The sequence below is a fragment of the Amphiura filiformis genome, chromosome 2 (genome assembly GCF_039555335.1).
Source record: "Amphiura filiformis chromosome 2, Afil_fr2py, whole genome shotgun sequence".
NCBI classification, from domain to species: Eukaryota; Metazoa; Echinodermata; class Ophiuroidea; order Amphilepidida; family Amphiuridae; genus Amphiura; species Amphiura filiformis.
In genome coordinates, this window is record NC_092629.1 from 59,385,979 (window position 1) to 59,411,214 (window position 25,236).

The 25,236-nt window shown below is 35.4% G+C and overlaps 1 protein-coding gene across 1 annotated transcript in view; it reads right to left on the reverse strand.

Moving 5' to 3' along the window:
* The window catches only part of LOC140141781 (uncharacterized), a 37,735-nt gene extending 13,265 nt beyond the window's left edge, over nucleotides 1-24,470 (reverse strand). Inside the window, exon 1 of the mRNA XM_072163648.1 lies at nucleotides 24,312-24,470. Coding sequence (XP_072019749.1) covers nucleotides 24,312-24,470 — 159 coding nt within the window. The remainder of the gene's footprint in view (nucleotides 1-24,311) is intronic.
* Nucleotides 24,471-25,236: the final 766 nt, after the last annotated feature.

Below are 25,236 nucleotides of genomic sequence, written 5' to 3' on the forward strand. Positions count from 1 at the left end.
AGGAGTACCGACTCCGCTATGATTGCGTTGTCGCTCATGGAGGCCAAATAGCAGGGCTGAAGACGTAATTGCGTTATTTTGCGATGCAATTTGCATATTTTGCCTCCAAATGCTTTTTTGACATTTGGGAAATAATTATAATTTTTTTGCTATTTTTTATATTTTGTTCCTGGATTTTGAGGTGCGTTTTTGAAGCCTCCAAAATTATGTATTGCTAGCAGCCCTAGCAAATAGTGTACATTGTAACTCCGGATAATTTTGTTAAAATCTCAGTTAGGTGACCAAAAAAACAAAACCTGAATTAATTACATTGAGGATGAGCATTGCTTTTTCATACATGTGGTGTGAAACCTTATTATCAAGCAAAATCAGTCTGAAGTCGGACATATTCAATTTCCTGTTTCTTATAGGATTGTAAACAGTATTTGCAAAGCTACATTTTGTAGAAACCCCATTGAATTTGGACAATCAGTTCAAAAGATATGAGTTGTAAAAAGAGTTTCCAAAACAGTAGAAAACTAGAGGCAAATGGTGGTCATAGACCACAAACCTAGCTGGGGCATGTTGGTGTTGTGGAGGTATCTGACCCCTGCAAAATGTTCCAAAAATGTTCCCCTGTCATGAGGTTTGTTGTCACCGAGTTTTGAGTCCTGTACTCCTCACAGATGTCCAGAAAATGCAATTCTAAGATTTGACCCAGATGACCTTTGACCAGACCCCTGCAAGATGTTCCAGAATTCACCCCTGGTCATGAGTTGTCACTGAGTTTGAGCCCTGTACCTCTTACAGATGTCCAGATAACGCAATTCTAAGATTTGGCCCCAGAATGATGTCTTTTGAGCTGACCCGTGCAAAATGTTCCAATATGTTCCCCAGGTCATGAGGTTGTCACCGAGATTGAGCCCCGTACCCCTTACAGATGTCCAGATATTGAAATTCGAAGATTTGACCCCAGCTGACCTTTGACCTGCCCCCTGCAAAATGTTCCAACATGTTCCCTGGTCATGAGGTTGTCGCCGAGATTGAGCCCCGTTCCCTTACAGATGTCCAGATATTGAAATTCGAAGATTTGACCCCAGCTGACCTTTGACCTGATCCATGCAAAATATTCCAAAATGTTACTCTTCTCATCAAGTTTATTGTCACTGAGTTTGAGCTCCGTACCCCCTACATATTGCCAGAAAATGCAGCAATTCTAAGATTTGACATGACCCCTGCAAAATGTTCCCCTGGTTGTGAGGTTTGTTGTCACTGAGTTTGAGCCCCATAAATACCCCTTAGGGGGCTATCATTTTCTTTGGAAGGAGGATCCCAAATATACAGGGGGTCATAAATTTTCGGAAAGAAAAATACGGGGGGGCATAATACTTTTGATGACCAAAATGTAGGGAGTCACAAGATGACCACAGATAGTGTGTTTATTTTATTCAAAACTAGCGGGAGCTAGTAGAGTAAACAGGAGCAGTTAGTAAACGGGAGTGGTTAATAAAGATGTTGAACGGTGATGATAAACATATTGTGTCTTGGACTAAAACATGAATAGGAATTATTATTATTACCCAGGTATAATTCTGGTTTACCCTGTGCACCCTGTGTTTTAGGGTTAGGGTTTGGTTAGGGGATGTCATTTTCTTCGTCGGGGGGGTCGGTGACCGGAGTAAACATTTTTATGACCCTCCTATCGCGGGCACAATTTTTTTAGACCCCCCCTATCTTGGGTCGAAAATTTTTATGACCCTCCCACAGACTCAAGACAAATTATTCATTGCCGGAACAAAGGCGAGGAGCGCATCAAAACTTTAGAGCAAAGAAATTGTGTGGAGTGCGTTAAAATTTAATTGTGTGTGTAAAGAAGGCGCGCTATATGCGCAAAATATTTGCATTATATAATGAAAGATTGTGTGCAAGAATACATGCACAGCGCGCGAAAAGTTTGAGTCACCAGCCCTTAATAATTCTATACCCCTATTTTGGGTGTTGAAAATTATAACCCCTATAATTGGTCTAAAAATTCTATGACCCCACTCCCCAGTATATTCATGACCCCCCGTCCAAAGAAAATGACAGCCCCTTATAATTTAAATTTAAATTAGGGTTAGGATTAGGGTTAGGTTTATAAACGGTGAGGATTAGGGTTAGGGTTATAATTGGGGTTGCTTAGGGTTAGGGTTATACTTGTGCGCAGGGTCTACCAGAATTATTCCAATACCCATGAATAGTCCTTGTAACTATCACTAAATAGAATTAAATTAATTAAACTATGATCAGTCTTACCTTGTTAGTACTAGCTAGTATTTCTCATTCAAGATCACCATGATTACAGAAAACAGCAAATGGGTGATAACCATGATAACAATAAAATGTACTGGTACCATTAACTGTACACATTTATAAACATTTATCATACCACGATGCACTGACCAATTCATCTAACACTGAAACCTTTTGGAAATGCAGTTTTAACTTGTTGTAGGGCATAAGGTTGTGCAATAGAAATGATTTACAATATTACTTGTATACCCTGACCAATTGACCCCTTAAACAGCTCAAATGTTACAGTCCATGACATATATACTACATCAAATGTAATGTGGCACCACATTAGTTCAGCCGCACGCACAGTATAATACCCAGTGGACTCGGAGGTATCATGAAAGGTTCCTGCACTTCTTTTACAGTTTCCAATACTAGACTTTTAAAGGCTTTTATACTATATATTTTCCCCAACTTCATAAACAAAAAAAAAAAAAAGGTAGGGAAAACAAATGAATTCATGTCCCACATTCATGTAGGCCTATTCCATTTGCAAGCTATTTTTGTGTTGCGCATAATCTTAAACCATGTTTAATTTCCCTGTAAAATACAAGAACACCAATTGTTAATGTTTTAAACCACACAAATTAGGAACTGGGATTCAAATATAAAACTTAATGCAAGATGTTTTTAATCAAACAAAATAAGATACATACTCTAAGATATAAGTATAAAACAAAAAACCCTAACATCAGAAGACAAGAAAATCCTCAACAATCATTTACTTAAACAAAACATAGAGCCTGTAAACAAATGCTAGTTAGAGTTTGATATTAACTGCCATGGTAATGGCACTGAAAGAATTAAAGTTCCTACTGCAAAGGAAACACATCTGATAGTTTCATATACCGGTACTAACATTGGAATTACTAATCAAGCCAAAAACACATTCATTACAAAGAAAGAGGCCAGAGAACACTTTCATTAATACAAAGAAAGAGGTCGGACATAACCATACAGAAATAAATGCTAAACATTTTAAAGCCTGGCTCATTAATCCCCTGTTTCCAAACATACCACCAAAGTCTGTAAAATACGAGTGCAAAATCAAAATCAAAAGATAAGCCAGAGCCTAATACTAGTACTTTTAATAGTAAACATAATATTAAACCCATAAATTTATACTACAATTACTGTTAAGGAGTGCCTTTAACACACCTGCATGGTTCATATCAAAAATCAAATTTCTATTAAAAAAACCTATATAAATATGCCATTACTGCTTCTCATATTCTGTCAGTTTCAATACATATTAAACCAACACACTCTGTGTATCCATACCTTCAGCATCACTCACAGGGGATGAGATTTCAAACCCCAGTAACTAAATTTCCACTGAATCTACCCATGCTCTTCCACACTCAAATCAACCCATGTCACAAAAACGAGGCTACAACCACAAACTACAACAATACTAAAATTGAAACACATATCACCAACTAGGTAATTAGCTCGCAAAACTCTTGTCACCATGTCAATCCCTCAATAATACTATAGTAAACACCTATCACAATCACCAACATTCTGCAACCATACGGTATGCTGCAACAACCTTTCAATTCCAACTAACTGCATCCAAAATCATATTAGCCATCAATCCTCCCACACATACATTCCCTGGGCTTGCAGAAACAACAGGTCATTAATTACCTTTTCAACTAATTAAGTGTGCCTTAGGTTAAATAACAAATTACAGTAACAAACTAACAAACACATTCATTCCTCAAGAAAAACAATGATTCAAAAAGGCCAAACCATATCTTCACTAGTCAAATAATTCTTACATAGCATCAAGTCAGGGTTTCATACTCAAAGGGTAACAAAAAAAACCATGTGCAATTTCACTTAGTTGCCAGCGGAAGAAAACGGGAAGATTACAGTGGTTTGTTTCCAGCGGAAGAACCCGAACGATTACAATACCTAGCTGGGGGGTGTAAACCCCAGCTAGGTAACAAAAGGAAATACTTCCTTTGTTTTGTTTGACTATATCTCAAAATCAATATTTCCGACTAATTTTGCTTGATCACATCACAAATGATCCTGGAATAGAAAGAGGAACTTACCCTGCTGCTTTCAGGGATAATTAGACAAGTTATGCTTTCAGGGATAATTAGACAAGTTATGCTTTCAGGGATAATTAGACAAGTTATGCTTTCAGGGATAATTAGACAAGTTATGATTTCAGGGATAATTAGACAAGTTATGCTTTCAGGGATGATTAGACAAGTTATGCTTTCAGGGATAATTAGACAAGTTATGCTTTCAGGGATAATTAGACAAGTTATGCTTTCAGGGATAATTAGACAAGTTATGCTTTCAGGGATAATTAGACAAGTTATGCTTTCAGGGATAATTAGACAAGTTATGCTTTCAGGGATAATTAGATAAGTTATGCTTTCAGGGATAATTAGACAAGTTATGCTTTCAGGGATAATTAGACAAGTTATGCTTTCAGGGATAATTAGACAAGTTATGCTTTCAGGGATTATTAGACAAGTTATGCTTTCAGGGATAATTAGACAAGTTATGCTTTCAGGGATAATTAGACAAGTTATGCTTTCAGGGATAATTAGACAAGTTACATGTATGCTTTCAGGGATAATTAGACAAGTTATGCTTTCAGGGATAATTAGACAAGTTATGCTTTCAGGGATAATTAGACAAGTTATGCTTTCAGGGATAATTAGACAAGTTATGCTTTCAGGATAATTAGACAAGTTATGCTTTCAGGGATAATTAGACAAGTTATGCTTTCACGGATAATTAGACAAGTTATGCTTTCAGGGATAATTAGACAAGTTATGCTTTCAGGGATAATTAGACAAGTTATGCTTTCAGGGATAATTAGACAAGTTATGCTTTCAGGGATAATTAGACAAGTCATGCTTTCAGGGATAATTAGACAAGTCATGCTTTCAGGGATAATTAGACAAGTTATGCTTTCAGGGATAATTAGACAAGTTATGCTTTCAGGGATAATTAGACAAGTTATGCTTTCAGGGATAATTAGACAAGTTATGCTTTGAGGGATAATTAGACAAGTTATGCTTTCAGGGATAATTAGACAAGTTATGCTTTCAGGGATAATTAGACAAGTTATGCTTTCAGGGATAATTAGACAAGTTATGCTTTCAGGGATAATTAGACAAGTTATGCTTTCAGGGATAATTAGACAAGTTATGCTTTCAGGGATAATTAGACAAGTTATGCTTTCAGGGATAATTAGACAAGTTATGCTTTCAGGGATAATTAGACAAGTTATGCTTTCATGGATAATTAGACAAGTTATGCTTTCAGGGATAATTAGACAAGTTATGCTTTCAGGATAATTAGACAAGTTATGCTTTCAGGGATAATTAGACAAGTTATGCTTTCAGGGATAATTAGACAAGTTATGCTTTCAGGGATTATTAGACAAGTTATGCTTTCAGGGATAATTAGACAAGTTACATGTATGCTTTCAGGGATAATTAGACAAGTTATGCTTTCAGGGATAATTAGACAAGTTATGCTTTCAGGGATAATTAGACAAGTTATGCTTTTAGGGATAATTAGACAAGTTATGCTTTCAGGGATTATTAGACAAGTTAAATGTATTTTTTTAAAGTAGACTACCCTAGCTTTCAAAGTCCCAATATAATGTGTGCATTATTCTCATGAAATTCAGTATAATTGTTAATTGGGCGATTGTTTTTTATTTCGTTTATTTTTTTTATGTATACATCAAATATTGTGTGACTGTACCTTTTATCGCTTATACCGTAATTAAAATTGCAGTAAATTTAAGTTTTTAATTTTATAATAAACCAGAGGATCCCCACTTTGAGTTCACCAATTGACTCACCAAAAATGGTTAAAAATGCTTAATTTTACACACACAAAAAAATCATAAAAAAGCATGATTCGCCCTAAATTTCAAATATTTTTGGTGAAGTTGACCAAAATAAGGTCCTAGATATTTGTATAGTTTTTAAAAATGAATTTAAAAAAAATTGTTACATTGTCCGAAGAAATTTGGGTAAAAAAATGTTTCCTTTGTGTTGGATTTACTCCCAAAACTTTTTTACCCACATTTTGACCTCACACAGATGGATTCATAAAGTATGTATACTTTTACATACTTTAGAACAACAATTTAGCAGTTATGAGGCAAAAAGTTTCCATAATTCCAGGGTTAAGACCGGGGGGCACTCAACTTAAATTTTGGTAGGGGTGTGCGGCGCGGAGCGCCAAACTTTGGGAACTAAGAACTGATTTTTGGGCAAAATAGGGGCTTGAAGAACTGAAATTAGGGCCAAATTATAGGCTGTTGAGCTAAATTTGAGCTTAAAGAGCTACAATTGTCAGTATTCGAGGCTCAAAGAACTGGAGCAGATCCAAATGTGGGGCTTAAGGAACTGCCAGAGAGCCTGAAAAAGGGACTCTTGACCCTCGCACATATGATACCCGTACCACCTTAACATGTGAGTGCCCCCCGGGTTAAGACCAGCCTTAATGCCGTGAAAATGTCATGCTTTACAGTGATGTATTACAATAATATATTCATGACCAGATCTGGTCCGATCAGGCTAAAGTCGGCAATAATGAAACTGAGCTAGGCAAAAAGTGATGAGAAAAAACAATAACAAACATAGAAAATGGACATAACTTTGTAAACAAATACTCAAGAGACGGGGATTCGACATCAGTAAGTGTACAGTGTAGGTATTAAGCAAGTAAGTAATGGTAGTAACTCAATTTTCAAAATTTCGGACTTAAGCCTGAGTGGATCAGATCACATATGAAAGATGATGACTTCATCTTATAAAACCTTGTTATAAAAGAAGACCTGGATTTCATTGGAGCCATTTTCTCTGGGTGGGAGGCTCTACACTGATACAGCTCTATATCTTCAAGCAAGATTAGCCCTTAGCTTTCAACATCTTATTAACCTTGTTATAAAAGAAGACCTGGATATCATTGAAGTCATTTTCTCTGTGTGGGAATTTAGGCTCTACACTGATACAGCTCTATATCTTCAAGCAAGATTAGTCCTTAGCTTTCAACATGAAATATGAGAAATTTTCAAATCTAATTTGTGACTGTCCGTCTGCCACAAATGGGCTGTAATGTCAGCATCTTCACCTTTGTGATTTTAATATTTTGTGATAAAAATATTGAACAGGCTAATTCTCATCAAAATACGCGTTTAAAATACATTGATAATATAGGCCTATTGTTTGATTGAAAGGGAATAGAAAATCAAAATGGTTGGGAAATTCTTTGTTTTACTATTGTTTAAATGTGATTTAAATGGTGATTTAAATCAAGCAACCCTGATAAACTTCTAAATTCCCTATTTTTTGGTGTGGAAAAAATAAGCAAGTTATGGAAGAACAAAGCCATTTTACCCATTGAAAAACCTGTCAAATTATGGAAATATTTACATCTCCCAAAACTAAAGGTATCAAAAATAAGCCCTTCTGTAAAAATATACCTTCTTTCATCATCATTTTTTCCCCAGGGGTCCAATGTCGTCAAATTTGGTGTGAATCAATTCTTAAGCCTCACCTTGGGAGATTATGGCATGTAGAATAAGCATGATTTTAGGCAAATCAATTTTCTCACAAACTTAAGTTCAGGAGAATCATAGACTATGCCATAGTCGAATTTTATTAAAAATATGTTATTATTAGTCATGATGAACCCATTTCGTTGAACTCAAAATTATACTGATGTTTATTAAAATTAAAGTATTCAATAGTAAAATGGTCATAAAGAGTTAAAAATATCAGACGATTAGTGACAATAAAAGTAATTGAATGCAACATTATCTTGCATAATTATAACGGCTCACTTTAATACTGAACAATTCTAATTTTGGAATCTACCAGCTCAGTTTATTGATAGCGAACCCCGAAATTTCGACTATGAACTTTGAATTGTAAGCAGAACTTTACCCCCTGGACTTTGCTCTTTAAAAACACACTGTCAAGCATACTTGTTTATATCAGTCCATTAACCACAAGTACTAAGCATGGACGCGCTAGATGTTTGATGAGAGATTAACTTTCGCGTCAACACAAAAGCGCCGCAAATACCACAGACAGTTGTTTACGGTGTAGTTAATGGTAATGGCGCGGGCCCAGACGATTTAAACCATAACGAGGTATGGGCGACCAATCACAAGGCAGATCCATTTAAAGATGCATTACATCATGGACAATTTTAGTTAGGTCAGAAATTGGCCTAACTCTCCATAGAGTCCCGTGTTAAAAATCTTAACCGCAAGGCAATGTCAGTAGTCCACTTGGGAAGCTAACAAACAGAGGGAGTAGGGTGACTGATCAGATGTGAATATCTATCAATTGTGCACACATTAAGGGCTGGGGTATGAACGTTTGGACAGTATTTATTTTGGGACATTAGAGCACATCAGACATATCGAATTGCATTCTGAATACGAAGAATGTCATTCTGATATCAAATAATTTAGATTTTTTGAAATTCGCAATTTAATACAAATTTTATGGCAAATCATTAAAATTGATATTTTTGATATTTAACAGTACTCGAAGTAAACTTTATAAATCTGATGATTTATACTTAACGTGTATGTAGGTGGGATGAAATGCCGACGATCAATTGAAAATTTTGACCTTTCGTATTGAAGATATGGATTTTTTTTTTCCCAAAACACCTAAAAAAAAAAGGTCAATATGAAAGGTCCAAATTTTCAATTGACCGTCGGCTTTTCCTCCCTGCTACATACACTTTAAGAATATATCATTAGATTTATATAATTTACTTCGAGGACTGTTATATATCAAAAATTTGAAAAATATCAAATTTTTATAATTTGTCATAAAATTTGTATTATATTGTGATTTTCAAAAATGAAAATTATTTGATATCAGAAAGACATGCTTCGTATTCAGAATGCAATTCGATAGGTCTGAGGTGCTCTCATGTCCCACAAAAATACTGTCGAAACGCAATAAACGCTCATTTTAGATCCCTTAATTAAATCAGAGTTTTAAGCTAATACAATATCCAGAGTATGCACAATGGGCAAGTGGACTACGGGGTAGTCTAGGAGAATCACTGCAAGAATCAACTTTCTGATTCTCACCAGACGTGGCTTTCTATTTTTAAAGGTCCAATTTCTGAAAAAAAAACCCTATCATGATGCAGTCATGTCTACAGTAGAATTCATCTCGACCTTTGCAGGACTTAACCCCATTAAAAGCTATTAAACCAAGATAACACTCATTGAAACAGCTCAACTGATTAAATCGGATCTTCTCTGGTTGTGCACAAGTGTCTGTTTTCATGTGCGATATCGCAATAAAGCTGGTATTCATAGCTTCAGTTGGGTAACCGATTATAAAGGAAACGAAAGGAAACAATGGTATGTGTACTTTTGTTCACGAAATGAGACAATGGCGTGCTTTTTGTAAACCAGCATTCTTGAAAATGAGCACCATAATGATTTTTGACTTAACACGGTTTGGAAATAATTTCTTCATATTTTTGGTGTTATCTGTCGTTTACATGTCCTTCCTAAAACACAAAAGTACGACCCTCTCCAAACACCTAAATTAGCTAAAAATTTAGGACATGTTACAAAACTATATTGTCTAGAATTTTAGAAGAGTACTTTTAATATTGGCCGGTTATTTTTCACACAGCGACGTTAACTAGGCAATGTACTATTACCTATAACATTAACTAAAACACCAAAGTACGAATATTTCCAAACATCTAAATTAGCTAAAAATTTAGGACATGTTAAAAAACTATATTTTCTAGAACTTTAGAAGAGTACTTTTAATATTGGCCGGTTATTTTTCACACAGCGACGTTAACTAGTCATATCCCCATACTTTTAACGTAGGGCTATTTGTAAAGGTCACGCGTCAATGGGAAAGAGCACTGTGTATTGTGTATAGGAAAACGGACAGTAACTGCAGTATGGACATTACTGGAAGACTATACATCCCAAGTGGTCATGTGGTGATGAGGTTAACCAATGGACCTTGATCATGGTCAAGCAAAACTTTTAAAAATAAATATGAAACTCTACTGTGGCACACAGATGGGTCTTAATCAGTTTGAATTAGCCTAATGAGGCTATTATAAAGTTAATCACTCAAGTTTCAATCCTGCTTTCACTCATTAGTACTTTTGAAAGGTAAACTGTACAGGTAAAAGTAATAGAGCAATATCCATGAATCACCCCAAATTTCAATTTTTTGACATTTAATTTGCATTGTTACGCCTCATAAGGTTACTGAGGTGTAACTCATGCCCCCTAGAAGCCCAAAAGTACAACTTTAGATATGCACACAACCCGACACAAAACTACACAGCACAAATGATGATCATACACGTACTCTATCCTATACAGTCCCAGAACAACGCCAAATATGGATTAAAAGACCTTTGACCTTGGATGTACAACAGCATGTTATGATCTAATGGGAAACTGTGCACATCAACAAACACCATTTCTATCAAAAAGGCAACAGCCGATATAATTTGAAACCACATAAATTACTAGAGTTGGTTCTTCTCTTGCATTTGGACCAAGCTTTAGAATATCGACGTTTGCGTTTTGAAATAAAACAAACCAGAAATTTATCACCCATTGTAAAAGATATGGCACATGTACCGAATACATGTACATACATTGGCTGACCTTGTGGATTTCCTGGCCCAGCCATGCTAACCACATAAGGAGATTATACGATTAACCTAGTGCAGCTATTGTCATAGCAGGGTATTATTATGTAATACTCCTGATCCATATTTGGCACTCTCTTGGACTGCTATACCATCCATAGATCATCTAAATATGATCCTAACATGATAGAAGTTAATAATTAGATGTTGGCTGCAGAGTGGAATTGATGGACATTTAGGCACAACATGCAAATATGCTCATTAATTAATTTATGCAAATAACATGAAACAAAACTACATAGAGCATGTATGTAGTCACCATACTTCATCAGCCTACCAAGTTTGATATAATATTGGATGGCTGAGCATGATACCATAACATATCGGATGAGTCATAAAAATATCGGACGAGCCAACGGCGAGTTCGATATTTGTATGACGAATCCGATATGTTATGGTATCATGCGAAATAAGCCATCAATATTATCATTATTAGGTTTTCTTAACTCCTAATAACCCTGAAAACATAATAATGAAGTTGATCGGTTATTGCATTGAAGTTGATTGGTTAAATGCGTTCAAGCTGCAGAGCGCAGCCATGCAGCCAACCAACTATATATCTGCACCAGTATACTGCGCCAAAAAAGTATCCGAACACTTGGGGAAAAAATCTTAATTTTAAAACTAAACCATATTTGGGTAAAATTATATTTTTAATAGACGCACTAGGCCTATCCAATCTTGACTTTAATCTCAGGGATGTAGATTTCAAATGGAGTCTCCCATTCAGGAAACCCCAGTTGAAATTAACACTCCCTGTGTGAGACATTTAAAAAGGCAATGTCCAGGGGTGTCCAGAAAATTGAAATTATTCCCTCACGCTACTGTACTGCGGTCACATCCTTCCCCAACCAGAATCCCACAGAAACCACAGGACCCATTATAAGGGAAAATTTTATGCTTGTTATTATATACTTGTGCCATACTGTTTCTTGTTGCCTCCCTTCCCCAGCTGAATACTGTAACGAAAATAGATTTTCGCTCATTCTCTAAAATTGGTTATTTGAGCTCGTGTGAGGCTTATTGTCTTATTTTTGTATTGTTACACGTACCTATCTCTCTAGGACTAGTTATCATGATTTTATAACCAAATTTATCAATTTTGATTCGTCTTCAATTTTGATGTTCTGCAGCTGGTCATGCATTTTTATAAGCTTACTGAATGAAGAGTATTGTATTACTCACCAGTCACTGATTTTGTCGCCAGATTTTCATGATCCAAATTCTTTTATTCAAATTAATAAAAGTTTATAGCAAAGCACAGGTGGAAATACTATCAAAATTACTTTCATTGAAATCTAAAATGAATTTTTAAATTAATTGATTTAAAATGATGTGTTTCGTGCATATTTTCGATCAAGGAAAGTTTTTATTTGTTTACTAGTTGCCAGTTCTTAGTCAATTTTGGGTGTAATTCTCTGAATCTAGTAAAGATTCTGTCAAATTTGCAGCCCTGGCAACTCGCTTTTCATTCTGGAGATCGACCCCGTTTGGGGATGTCTATGGTCGGATTCTCGCTTGTCTGGGTTTGCGCAGCGTTCGTTTTTCATGTTTTTCAGTCAATCAGAAACCTTTTCGGTGAGTGAGTTCTCATGAGCAGAATGTGCTATTTATTGCTCACGAGAAAGGACGATAAATTGCTCGCGAGTTTGGAAAACTGATTTTTCTGCTCACTCAAGTCTCGTTTTGTGTGTGTTTTCGCGATAAATTGCTCAAGTGCTATAAAAAGCGGCTGCTCGCCAAAATTGCTCACTTTTTGGTTTGACGCTGCCAGGGGCAGTCACGCCCCTGGTCAGCTCCGTCACAGCAGATTTGAAATGAGACTCATCGGGCATTGGAAGTGATTGCCACTCACTGCCGTAGCCTCGCTTTTCCTTGACATTGTTTCACTAAATTTCAGCTTCGATATGGAAGACATTTAACGCAATTTATGGGAACATTCAGCCAAGACTGAATGGTGGTCAAAATGTAGCAGACGATAGCCATGTCAGCAGGGTAGGCTCCTGTGTTGTGTACATGTCGTCATATCGAGCCTTTTTCAAGGCTAGCTTTCTCCGCTTTGCGAATTTGGTTCCCATGAATGCTTAATTGTCTTCATCGAAGGTAGGCCTATGGAACTGCACTATTTTTAGCATCTTTACAGTCACAAATCTTCATAATTGTTAAGCTTAGATGGCCTAGGCTGCTGAGCCTTGCACCTTTTAGCGCCTGTAGGTGGCCTGGAAAGTTTAAGCTTACTTAGGCCTTCTGCTTCTTTTGGACATCTTGGTTCATCGTGACTGATAAAACAATGGTTTAATCATCTTAATTTAATTATGACAGAATATAAAAGGGGAGTTCCTAGTCTTCTAGAAAAGCTAAGCTTGGCCTTGCGTTATGATGTGCGTGCATGCATGCATGTCATGCAGATTGGTGGTAGGCCTAAATTTCAGGCATGAAATTGTGCTCTGAATTTAGGTGTTATGGATTAAAGGCACACTCATCGTTTATGAATTAAAAAGGAACTTCCTGTTTATCCTATCAATTGTGCAGTTCTATCTTCAGAATCAAGGAAAGTACGTGGAAAATCTGCCAGTGACTTCAAAATTAATTAAATAGGCTGAACTTGAAGCCTATTATTTTTCTGATTTATTTATTGATTTTTATATCACAAAGAAATTTGACTTCTGATTGGCCTAAATTGCTCAATTGCCAGACTGATAGACAAGCTGGCATCAGTCGAAAGCTCCCGCCATGAGTAATATTTTTAAGAGCCAGTGAAATTTGCTCAATAAGAATAGTTCACCATTTAGATGGCATTTCGTACAGTTGTCTTTTTGTCCAGTCGTTCCAGGTCCCGGATTCTCAGTATTCACCCCGCAGCCCAGCCGCGTTACAATACAGGTCATTTGTCAGACCCAGAATATTTTCTTGTAACTGTTAGCTATTAAATTGCGAGTTACATGTATTCAATTCTGTCTTCCCCACAAACCTCACAATTCTTCCCTATATAGTAAATGGTATGGTCTGGCACGGGAGACTGGGCACGTAACCATTGCATCTTAGCAGATTCAACCCATCGTGGGACGTTTTTCCAACAAATCCAGGCTACCGGCCAATCATCTGCCAGTCATGCATAGCGTGATATGCATGATCGCCCGGTAGCCTGAATTGTTTGAAAAAAGTCCCACGATGGGCTGTCTATGTCTTGGACTGTCAAACTTCTCTAGGCTCTGTATTATTTATCAGGGATGTAAGAGTTCAGATTTTAATTTTTTATGGGTACAAAATATAGGATATTCCGCTTACAGTTTTTGCTAGCTGTTTTCACCCTTTTCCATCTTGTTTTGGCGACTCTTTTAAAAATTCTTCCCTAAAAGACACTTAAAGAATGCACCCACCCTGAAGGCCAATGCATAAATGACCATCTATTTAAGAAATAAAGGGTAATGCATGATCCTTTACACGAAAATAATGTGTCCGAGGCAGTAAAACGTAAATAATGGGTGAGGCGCAGCCGAACCCATTATTTAAACGTTTTACTGCCGAGGACACATTATTTGCGTGTAAAGGATAATGCTGCACCCTTTATTTCTATTCTATTACCACAAAATAGTGTGATTTAAAGAGAAAATATCAAATTTTTTGCCCAAATATTTCAAGTTGTTTACCTCAAGGTGGAGCGCATACGCGTAGCCAAAGCGTATGCACATTCCAAAAACACAACCTAACATTCCATCCTCCCCTATAAGCAGGTATACACATACAATAACACACCCGTGACATTCCATTCTCCCCTACATAAGCAGGTGTGCTGTGCGCTCTGCTGTGCGCTATGATGATAGAAGAACATAAAGTTCGTTGCCCTTGACACTTTATCGCTAATTAATGGTCTGTCACGTGACGCGTTTCAACAAATCACAGTGCGCGATTTTGAATAATGGGTCATGGGGGTAATAGAATTCACTCTAAAATAGCCCCATTCATATTCTATAATACATGCAGTTATAGACTCTTTGTTCAAGTTTCCTAAAAGATATTTTCCAGGGCTCAATGTTGTCTTGGTTTGAGAGAATCAAAATCCATCATAGTCGATGCACTTACTGTATGATACAATGATAGAAGTTGATTCTCGCAACCGAATCTTACGAGAATCATTACGAGAATCGATTCTATGATTCTCGTCGAAATTTAGCCCCTGTTTTCAAAACTCCTGCTGTTTTGTCAAAATAAAATAAAAATATTTCAGAAACTTTCATTTTCTGCTGTATCATATCATGATCAAAACATAATTAACATCCTAAAAATTTCAATTCACCATCCCCACAAAATCTCCTAAGTTCTAAAATACTGTTAAAGTGGAAATTTTCGTGGTACATTATTTTCATGCGCAACACAGCAAATAAAAACACGCTAATGTTCTTTTGATGTATACATGTATGTAGGTCTACAAAATGTATGAAAGAAAACTCAAAAATCACGAAATTAAAAACGAGCAATATAGTTCAAAATTGGTAAAGGCGAACAATTACACACACGAAAATTACCACTTTAACAGTTACTCCCTTGAAATGACTAAATTCTAATTAAATATTGTACCCCGGATTGTACCGTAATCAAATGTGGTAGAACAAGCAGTGTGAAGTTTTGTATCCAAAAACCAGGGGCTATTCCAGTTGAAATCTGTACTCCTATGGATAACATGACCTTAATCTTCTACACGGGGTGTGAAATGGGTTACCAGAATGGATGACTATACAAAAAGTTGTATAACCACAGATCCTGGAACTTCCAGCTCTGTGCTATAACATACACCCCCAGTGTGGAAGATTAAGTTCTTGTAGTATGATTTCACAACCCCATTGCAGGACACAGATAAAGCTATGTGTAACTGATAAGGCTGGCTGTGAGGAAACCACAATTTCAATGAACAAATACATGGTAATAATCGAATAATGATTCCATAAAAATACATACATCACTGTACACTCGCACTATATATGTACCAGGGATCAGAGATGTGACCAGCCTTAAGGACGCTGTTGGGGTCTGAAAATGAAACTATTTAAAAACAAGAGCACCAATGGTGCTGTAGCACATTTGTTATGGGTTATGGTCAGAAATTGAAATTCATTGTGTTGGTGGTTGTGTGCAGGTTTTATTTGTTATCTTGTTTGTAAGTGCAGTTGTTAATTTTTATTAGTTTATTGGCAGGGCTGTGATAAAGAGTGTAGTTTAGTTTATTACCTTCATTGCACATAAAAATATCAAATTGCGGCGTGTGCTGCAAAAGGGCAACCCCGAACAGGCACGCAGGCCCACTAGATGAGGTCCCTTATACACACACCAAATAAAAGAACTAAAATTACACAGAACATAATTATAAACACATTTAAAAAACACTATAAAATCCATTAGAAATACAATATTATACTAAAATTGAGTTGCCAAATTACTTCAAGACATCACAGAATTCAAATAAGCACCAGTGAAATTGCACAAATACTGACAAGTTAATTTGAGATGTAGTGGTTAGTGGTGTACCTCTCTTATTGATTGTAGATATTTGTTAGTGTATTTGGTGCTATTGACAGGTTTTTGGCTGGTTGCATTGGGCAGGAAATGTAGATTTGGTATAATTGGATTGTTTCATGTTTGCTGGTTTGTAGTTTATAGTTGAAGGTATTTTATAGGGTTGAGTTGTGTGGAATTGGTTGCTGGGAATGTTAGGACTTTTGTTGTGTGAGTGCGTATTTTTTGAAGTTGTGGAGTTAAATGTACCATCTATAACCAATATATAGTAACCAATATACAGTAACCTGTATACAACTGCACCATACAAGTATATAATATATTGCACAATAATCTGGGAAAATGTAGTTTTGCCAGAGGTAAGGTTCAATAAAAATTGTAGCATATTTGTTCATTTTTATGTCACATTATGTTAAAAATATGCATAAACTAGGTATGTGGGAAGTGAACCTGTGTACTTTGTGTGCCGCTAAATATGGGTGGTTTTATTCTTGGGTTTGCTGTGAGCAGTTACATCAATTTTTTTTTATTGAAACATGTAGAATTTGCTCTTTCCTATGATATTTTCATTTACAGTGTATTATAGATCTGTAGTTACAGCCCTTTATACATGAGTTTAGTTTTTTTAATCACATTGTAAATGATTGGAATTAACTGATTGGAATTAAGAGTATTAATTTGCTCCACAGATAATTCCATTATCTGTCTTTGCTCAGTCATTTTATTGATACTGAGAAATTTACAACAACTTAAGGTGGTTTTAAATGCAAATTAAAGATCTATGGATCGTTTTCATCTTTGACACAGAAGATAATATAATCAGATTGTAAATGATTGGAATTAACTGATTAGAATTAAGTGTATTAATTTGCTCCACATATAATTCCATTATCTATGTTTGCTCAGTAATTTTATTGATACTGAGAAATTTACAACTTCAGGTGGTTTAAAATGCAAATTTAAGATATATGGATCGTTTTCATCATTGGCACAGAAGAAGATAATTATTTTTTTTTAATTTTCGGCAGTGTTTTCAGCACCCTACCTCCTCTGATTATTGCTCTCCAGGGACCGAGAAATTTCAGCCCTGGATACTGCTCTCATATGAAGAAGCTCAAGTAACCCGTTAAAAACTTCATACAATTTACTACTTGAATATACAGGGTGTCCCAGAATGATTTGTACCGTGTTTGCAAAAATAACTAAAATTAGAAGACGGGCAGTATATCTATTTTTGATATCAGCATTATAATGTTGGACATGTCTCCTACTTATTCTGTTAATTTCAGCACGCTACCTTTATTTGTTTTGGCGTGGCATGCAATAATGTAAAATCAATGAAAAACGACTCGCATGCCTTTGAAAAATGGCACGATACGATTAAATGAAGAACGTGGGATGTTTGGCACAGCATTTCAACGACGACTACTGTTGGGGTTGTGCCTTAAAGCTTGCCGGACAGCTGCAATGTTCGCTCTAGTTCTTACAGTCTTACGAGTACCTGAAGCTTCACTCTGCCGATTCCTGACAGTTCCGTGCTCGTCAAACTTCTTTACGTTATACACTATCGTCTATAATGAATCTTCTTTGCGTCTCAACAGCTGCCGGTTTGCCAGTAAGTTTTTGAAAGAAATCCACGCTGCTGTACAGTAAATTAAGGAGCCGTCTTTTCTGTACCACAAACAGTTCGATCTCTGCAAGCATTTCAAATGACATGGACCACAATAACTATATTTAAAACTACCGCCAAAGAGAGAATGGGATTAGGCCACAAATCCTTAATTCCATATAATGATTGATTCGTAACGTCATAAATAATAGATGGATTTCGGCTATTTAGTGGAAATATGAACAGGGCACAACTAAAATACCTGCATAACTTTTTCCAAATAACTTTGTGCTGAACGGTTAGTAATGTTACAGATTTTCAAAATAGGTTGCGTTGTCAAAACTTAGAATTCATCATATTTACGAAATCTTCTATAACTTCTACTAAAAACGTCCAATTTTTAAAATCTAAAAATCTGAGAAAGCTAAATATATGTAGAACTTAAAATGCAAAACAATATGACCATTCAACATGCCCTTCATACCTAAAAAATTCCATCTTTCCCGGTACAGATCATTCTGGGACACCCTGTATTAAATATAATGGCTGCGGTGGTAACGCCTCAAAATCGGCTTAACCTTGTCCGCACACTAGCAATCCTCATATTTCACTTTACATAAACCTTTGATTTTTTAATCTATTTATATTTGTGTATATTTATATATTTTTCTATGTCTGTTTCTAATTTAAATACTCGTGATGTCTGTGTTGTGTGCTCGAAAATTGTAAAAAAAATGCCACAAAGTTATATCATGCCAAAGGTGTACGGGATATGTGCACAAAAAATGTACAAAACTCAAGCCAAAACAACTAAAATGTCTAAATCCTAAAGAGTGGGTGTGCTCAAAGTGCTCAAACAACACTATTCCTGATTCAGATATTGAAGAAGATGCAAATGACTTAAACGAGAATCCTCAATTTAATGTTACTGAGGTAGACCTAAAAAATATGATAAAATGGTTTTTAATCCTATACGATTTGATTGTAATTCAACGGAAAAAGATATAACGATGTAGTAAATGATGATACGGAAAGGAGTCATGAATGCTCATATGTTACCCCTGAACAGTTTTCCTCAGATTCTAATTCTAGTATTGGCAAATTTAGTTTCCTAAATGTTAATATTAGAAGCCTATCAAAAAATTTCGAAAAGCTCAAAGAATGCATTAATATATTGAAGAATGACTTTAGTGTAATTGGGATATCAGAAACTCACCTTAAAGACAAACCAAATGACTTTTATAACATATCTGGGTATAAAGTAGAATATACAAATAGAATTGCAAGAGAGAAAGGTGGCGTATGCATGTATGTATCTGACAAAATTAATTATAAACTACGAAAAGATCTTTGTATTGCAAACTGTAATTACGAATCCTGTTTTATTGAAATTGAATGTAATAATGCTAAGAACATTGTAGTCGGAGTTGTATATAGAGCACATACGTCTATTGATGACTTCATGACAGATATTGAGCCCGTCTTTAAGAAACTGAATACAGAGAAAAAATCAGATACCCATAGACCTACTCATGATTATCTTGAACTCATTTATTCCTATTCTTTATTACCTACGATATACAAACCAACACGGATTACTGAAACTACTGCAACAATAATTGATAATATTTTAACCAATGATGAAAATATTATTAAATCCTCCATAATAGTTACCGATATAACTGATCATTTACCAACTGTGTTAACAACTCGTAATACCCTAACTAGTCCATCTAATAATTCTAAAAGAATTTCTTACAAAAGGAATCACACTGACGATAATATTGCAAAATTTAAAAAGAGGTTATCAGAAGTTAAATGGCAGGAAGTTCTTGATAACAACAATGTAGATGACGATTACAATAAGTTCCTAGAAACTTTTGATAAGTTATATAACGAATGCGTACCACTTAAGAAATGCACTAATAATAGAAAGAAGGAACCAATGTCTCCCTGGATCACAAAAGGCCTACTAAAAAGTATCAATAAGAAAAATAAATTATACAAACAATATCTTCACTCCCCAAGTCAAAATGGACTTCAAAAATTTAAAACCTATAAAAATGTATTAAACATGCTTATACGTAAAGCTAAAAGAAAATATTATTTCTTGAAATTCGAACATAGCAAGAATAATATGAAGCAAACATGGAATACAATAAATAATATTCTTGGTTGAGGAAGGCAGAAATCTTCCCAGAATAAATTTAAGAATGGTCATGGCAACATATATATACAAACTCTGACGATATATCAAATCAATTTAATGATTTTTTTGTAAATGTAGGCCCGGAACTTGCATCCAGTATTCAAGATTCCGACAAAAAATTTTATGATTACCTTCATGATCCACTGAAGATTTAGTAGCATGTACATGAGACCAATTGTGGAAATGGATATTATAAAAATTATTGATAAATTTAACCAAAATAAAAGTGCTGGTAATGATAACATAGGAGATTTCATTATAAAAAGAGTAGCTAAGGAAATCGTAAAACCTCTTACAAGCATATTTAATATGTCAATCTCAACAGGTATTGTTCCTGAAAAACTAAAAATAGCTAAGGTTATACCAATATACAAAAAACAAGAAGCTGAAGTCTTCTCCAATTATAGACCAGTGTCACTTTTACCATGTTTTTCAAAGATTTTAGAAAGACTTGTATTTGATAAATGTGTTAACTACATAGATACTCACGAAATCCTTAATGACAAACAATTTGGATTTCGATCCAACCACTCTACCTATATGGCTATATTACAGCTGGTGGATAAAATTAATACAGCAGTGGACAAAAATAAAACAACTATTGGAATTTTCCTTGACTTATCAAAAGCGTTTGATACAATTGACCACAAAATACTTCTTCATAAATTAGAGCATTATGGATTTCGTGGTGTGGTATTGGAATGGTTTACAAATGATCTAAGTAATAGAAAGCAATATGTATCCTACAACACGTGTGACTCACAACTTAAAGATATTGTATGTGGTGTTCCGCAAGGATCAATATTAGGTCCACTATTTTTTATATTATATGTTAATGATACCACTAGTACCTCTAATATTTTATACTATTTGCTGATGATACCACTATCCTTTACTCGCATGAAAATATTGAAAATCAAACAAATGTCGTGAATGCTGAATTGAAAGAAGTAAGCAATTGGTTTAGAGCAAACAAGTTATCAGTAAATGCAAGCAAAACAAATTATATGTTATTAGGAACGCCTCATATGACATCAGTCAAAGTGCAGCAAGATTTAAACATCGTCCTAGACAACACACTATTGGACCGAGTGAAACATACCACATTTTTAGGTGTCTTAATAGATGAAAACCTCACCTGGAAATGTCATATTGACTGCGTTTCCAAAACTTTGTCGAGAAATATTGGTATCATGAACAAATTAAAACACTTTATTCCTGATCGAATATTATATACCTTATATTGTACTTTTATTTTGCCGTACCTCAATTATGGAATTCTAATCTGGGGGAATACATGTAAACTTTATTTAGATAAACTGACCAAACTCCAAAATGGGCAATAAGAACAATTTCTAATAGTCATTATAGAAGTCATACCAGACCTTTATTTGCCAAATACAACATTTTAAATATAGAAGATATGTATTCTCTTGAACTCGGTGTATTTATGTACAAGAATTCCATACATGAGTTACCCAATTCATTTAATGGGTATTTTACAAAACGTTCAGACATCCATGACTACCAGACAAGACGAAATAATGATCTCCAGTTAACAAAAAATAAAAGAGTTTTTTCCGACCATTCCATTCGAACGAGCGGGCTCATACTTTGGAACTCTCTAGATAAAAAAATTAAAGACTCAAAGTCCATAAAACATTTCCGCAAACAGCTTAAACAAAAACTTATCTCTAAGTACAATTAGGCCATTCTCGAGCACTGTAATCTGTCATGTCTGTTAGTCATTTTTATTTATTTTTGTTGATTTCATAATCTTTGTTTTGTTTTTTCGTCAGGGAAAGGCAATTCTCAGGCCTTATTGGCCTTCCTGCCTTTTCCGCCATATTGTGTTTCTTTATTTTTGATGTAGTTGGATATTTTTATATATGGAAATAAATGAATGAATATGGTTGAAATTGCATATGTCCAAATAAATTCGGAAATGGTGTCAAATCGTTCAAGAACACCACGAATGACCTCTGCTGATTTTCCCGTAAAAAGTTTGTAAGTAATGTGGAAATAACAGTGGAATCTGTGGCCAAAAAACAAAAATTTCACTTTGACCCCCAGGGGGAATTCCACTGGGATTTTTTTTATTGGAAAATCAGTGGATGTGCGCAGGAACATGACTCAACATGTGAGTATACTCACAGGAAAAAACTTTCAATGTGATTGGTCAGAAGCCAATAGCAACTGCTTGGTTACCATGGCAACGGTTTTATTACCTTCATAACATGGCCAACATATCCCTACATAAGTACAAACTCACTTGAGATTGTATATCATGAAAGGTTTTGGAGATATTTGCAAAAATGTTGGAATTCATGATTTCCCTAAACCTTGCCTTTAACACCACCTTAACAATGACCTAACAAGTAGGTGTTAATATGTTAAAAAGACATCAAGTCTGGACATTAATTTCTTCCTTGCTATAGTCAATCACTTTTCCTCACATTTCTAAGTTTATATTTACAGTGTACAGGATCTGTGCAAGACCAATATACCATTAAATGTTGTAGCTTCAAATGTGTTAATTGAAAAAGTAGAAAGGTGTTTTAACATATTAAAATATGTTACAAAGACACAAAGTCTGGACTAGCATTAAATGTGTCAGTGCCAATGATATAAACAAAGTTTTGCTACATGTAGTTCTGAATTTGCACTAATTTGGAGAATTTGAGACACTACTTGCTCATGGCTCATGCACAGAAGTAGGGGCCTATAGACAGCACAAGCCCAAATTGGTGCTTTATCTATTGACTTGCCGAATGTAAGGCAAAGCAACACTGAAAAGCAAACATTGAAGGAACAAAATTCAACATCTCTTTTACAAAATGCAACAGCATTGCCAGATCAAGGAGTTTGTACAGTGTTTGTAATATGATCAGCATGACAAACAGTCTGCAAAGGAGACTATTCTCTGAAATTTCATACAAATTTTCGTAACAAAATGCTCCAAAAATCTCACTTCCGGTCCGAATTTTCCTAGCTAAATAAGTAACAATCAAGAACGATCATGCAAAGATCGCCCCTCAAATTACCAGCTCCAGCTCCATTACTCAAACGATGTAGCAAGAGAAAGTCAAAACATAGGGAAATCTAGACCATGGCTATAGCATCATTTGCGTTGCAAATGTGCTAAAAAATCAAAAATCATTTATTTTCAAACATTTTTTGACAAGTACATAGCATTTCAAAGCTTCGGGTAGGAATTTTCAACATTTCACAAAGATTATGTCAAGGAGGGAGGGAGGGGATCATCCTCCCAACAAAAGTACTTTCATTTATACATGTAGGACGTCATCAAATTTTGGTTTGTTAGTTTTTGTCTGCCTAACAAAAATAATGTTTTGTTTCCTGTAACATAAAAAAAAAAAAAAAAGAGTCGGTACAATGTAGGTAGGATTTAAAAAAATGTTTGTGGAAAAGTTTTATACATGTATGTATACCTGTTCTAAAACAAAAAAAACAACATCTAGGTCACAGTAAAATAAAAAGCTGCCTGAATGTTTTTCTGGTACCGTATAAAACATGTAATCCCGGCATGTAATACATAGAAACTACAAGTTTGACTATAGGCCTACTTTGTATAAAATGATTTATTACACTCAAGGAAACAAATGGTTTACCATTTTAAGCTACATTTTGCAGAAACCCCATTGCATTCAGAAAATCAGTTCAAAAGATATGAGCACTTAAAGAGTTTCCAAAACAAAAGGAAACAAAAGGAAATACTTCCTTTGTTTAGCTATATCTCAATTCTCAAAATCAGTCGTACTATGTGGCAAATTACGATGCATGGATGTATGCTAACATGCTATTGCTACATTTTCATGCATTTTGGGAAAACAAGGGGGAACGCGAAAATTTTGAGCGGTCGCTCGGTCCCTTAGCACTCTTCAAACTTACAATACATAGGCCTACACAATTTTGTAAACTTACAATTTGCACTAGCCGTATGATTCCTGGAATGGACATGAAGTATGCCTTGTCAAAAGCAATTCTGCCACCACCAGCTCCGCTACCTTCCACAGCATATTGTTGGGTAGTAGTCTTAGTAGTATGACTAGTAGGGAAACCTGGGTCTACTGGGTCTGCCATAGCTCACTCACACAGGTACTTGTCTTCACACACCTGAAAAAGCCAGCATCAAAAAACGGTTACCCTTTGTTATTCTGAAGGGTTGTCATTCTGAAGGTTCATTAGTCCGAAAGGTCATTGGTTCAAAAATTCATTACTCCTGTTACGAGTCGTACTTGACTCAAGGCCAAAATCACCTTTTACCCGAACTCACACGAATGCACAACACAAATACACTGTTTGATTATGCTAACAAAATCTAAGTCTTTAATTGAAAGCACGTTATTATTGATACAATATATGATAACAAATGCACAATCAAAAATAATCACTCTTTATCTATTTTCTACTTAGCCAGCATTTTTCTTCTTGGCGATCATAAAGTTCCTGCAATGTTCTGGACGACTGCTGTAATATATCCTTATTCACTTGTCCTGCGAAAATCAGCAAAGTCCTTTGTACACTTGTGTTTATATATCCTTGCGTATAAAATCCACATACTCCTTGTGCCGTTCTCCTATGCTAAACCCCTTGCGCAGTTCTCCAAATCTCTTTACTCCTTGTGCCGTTTTCTCCAAACTTGGTGCTATTTCCACCTTTCACACAATATCTTCAGGAAGCAGGACTGCGATGCAGTTGTCCCCACTTATTTTGACAGTTGTGTTGCTCCTTTAACCATACTTCAGCAAATCGGCAGAAGAATATATATTCCTTTCTTGGAAGAAGTACGTTCTTGGACGTATTCTAGATCTTCTCCGACAACACTGGCAAATAGTAGTACTTTGAC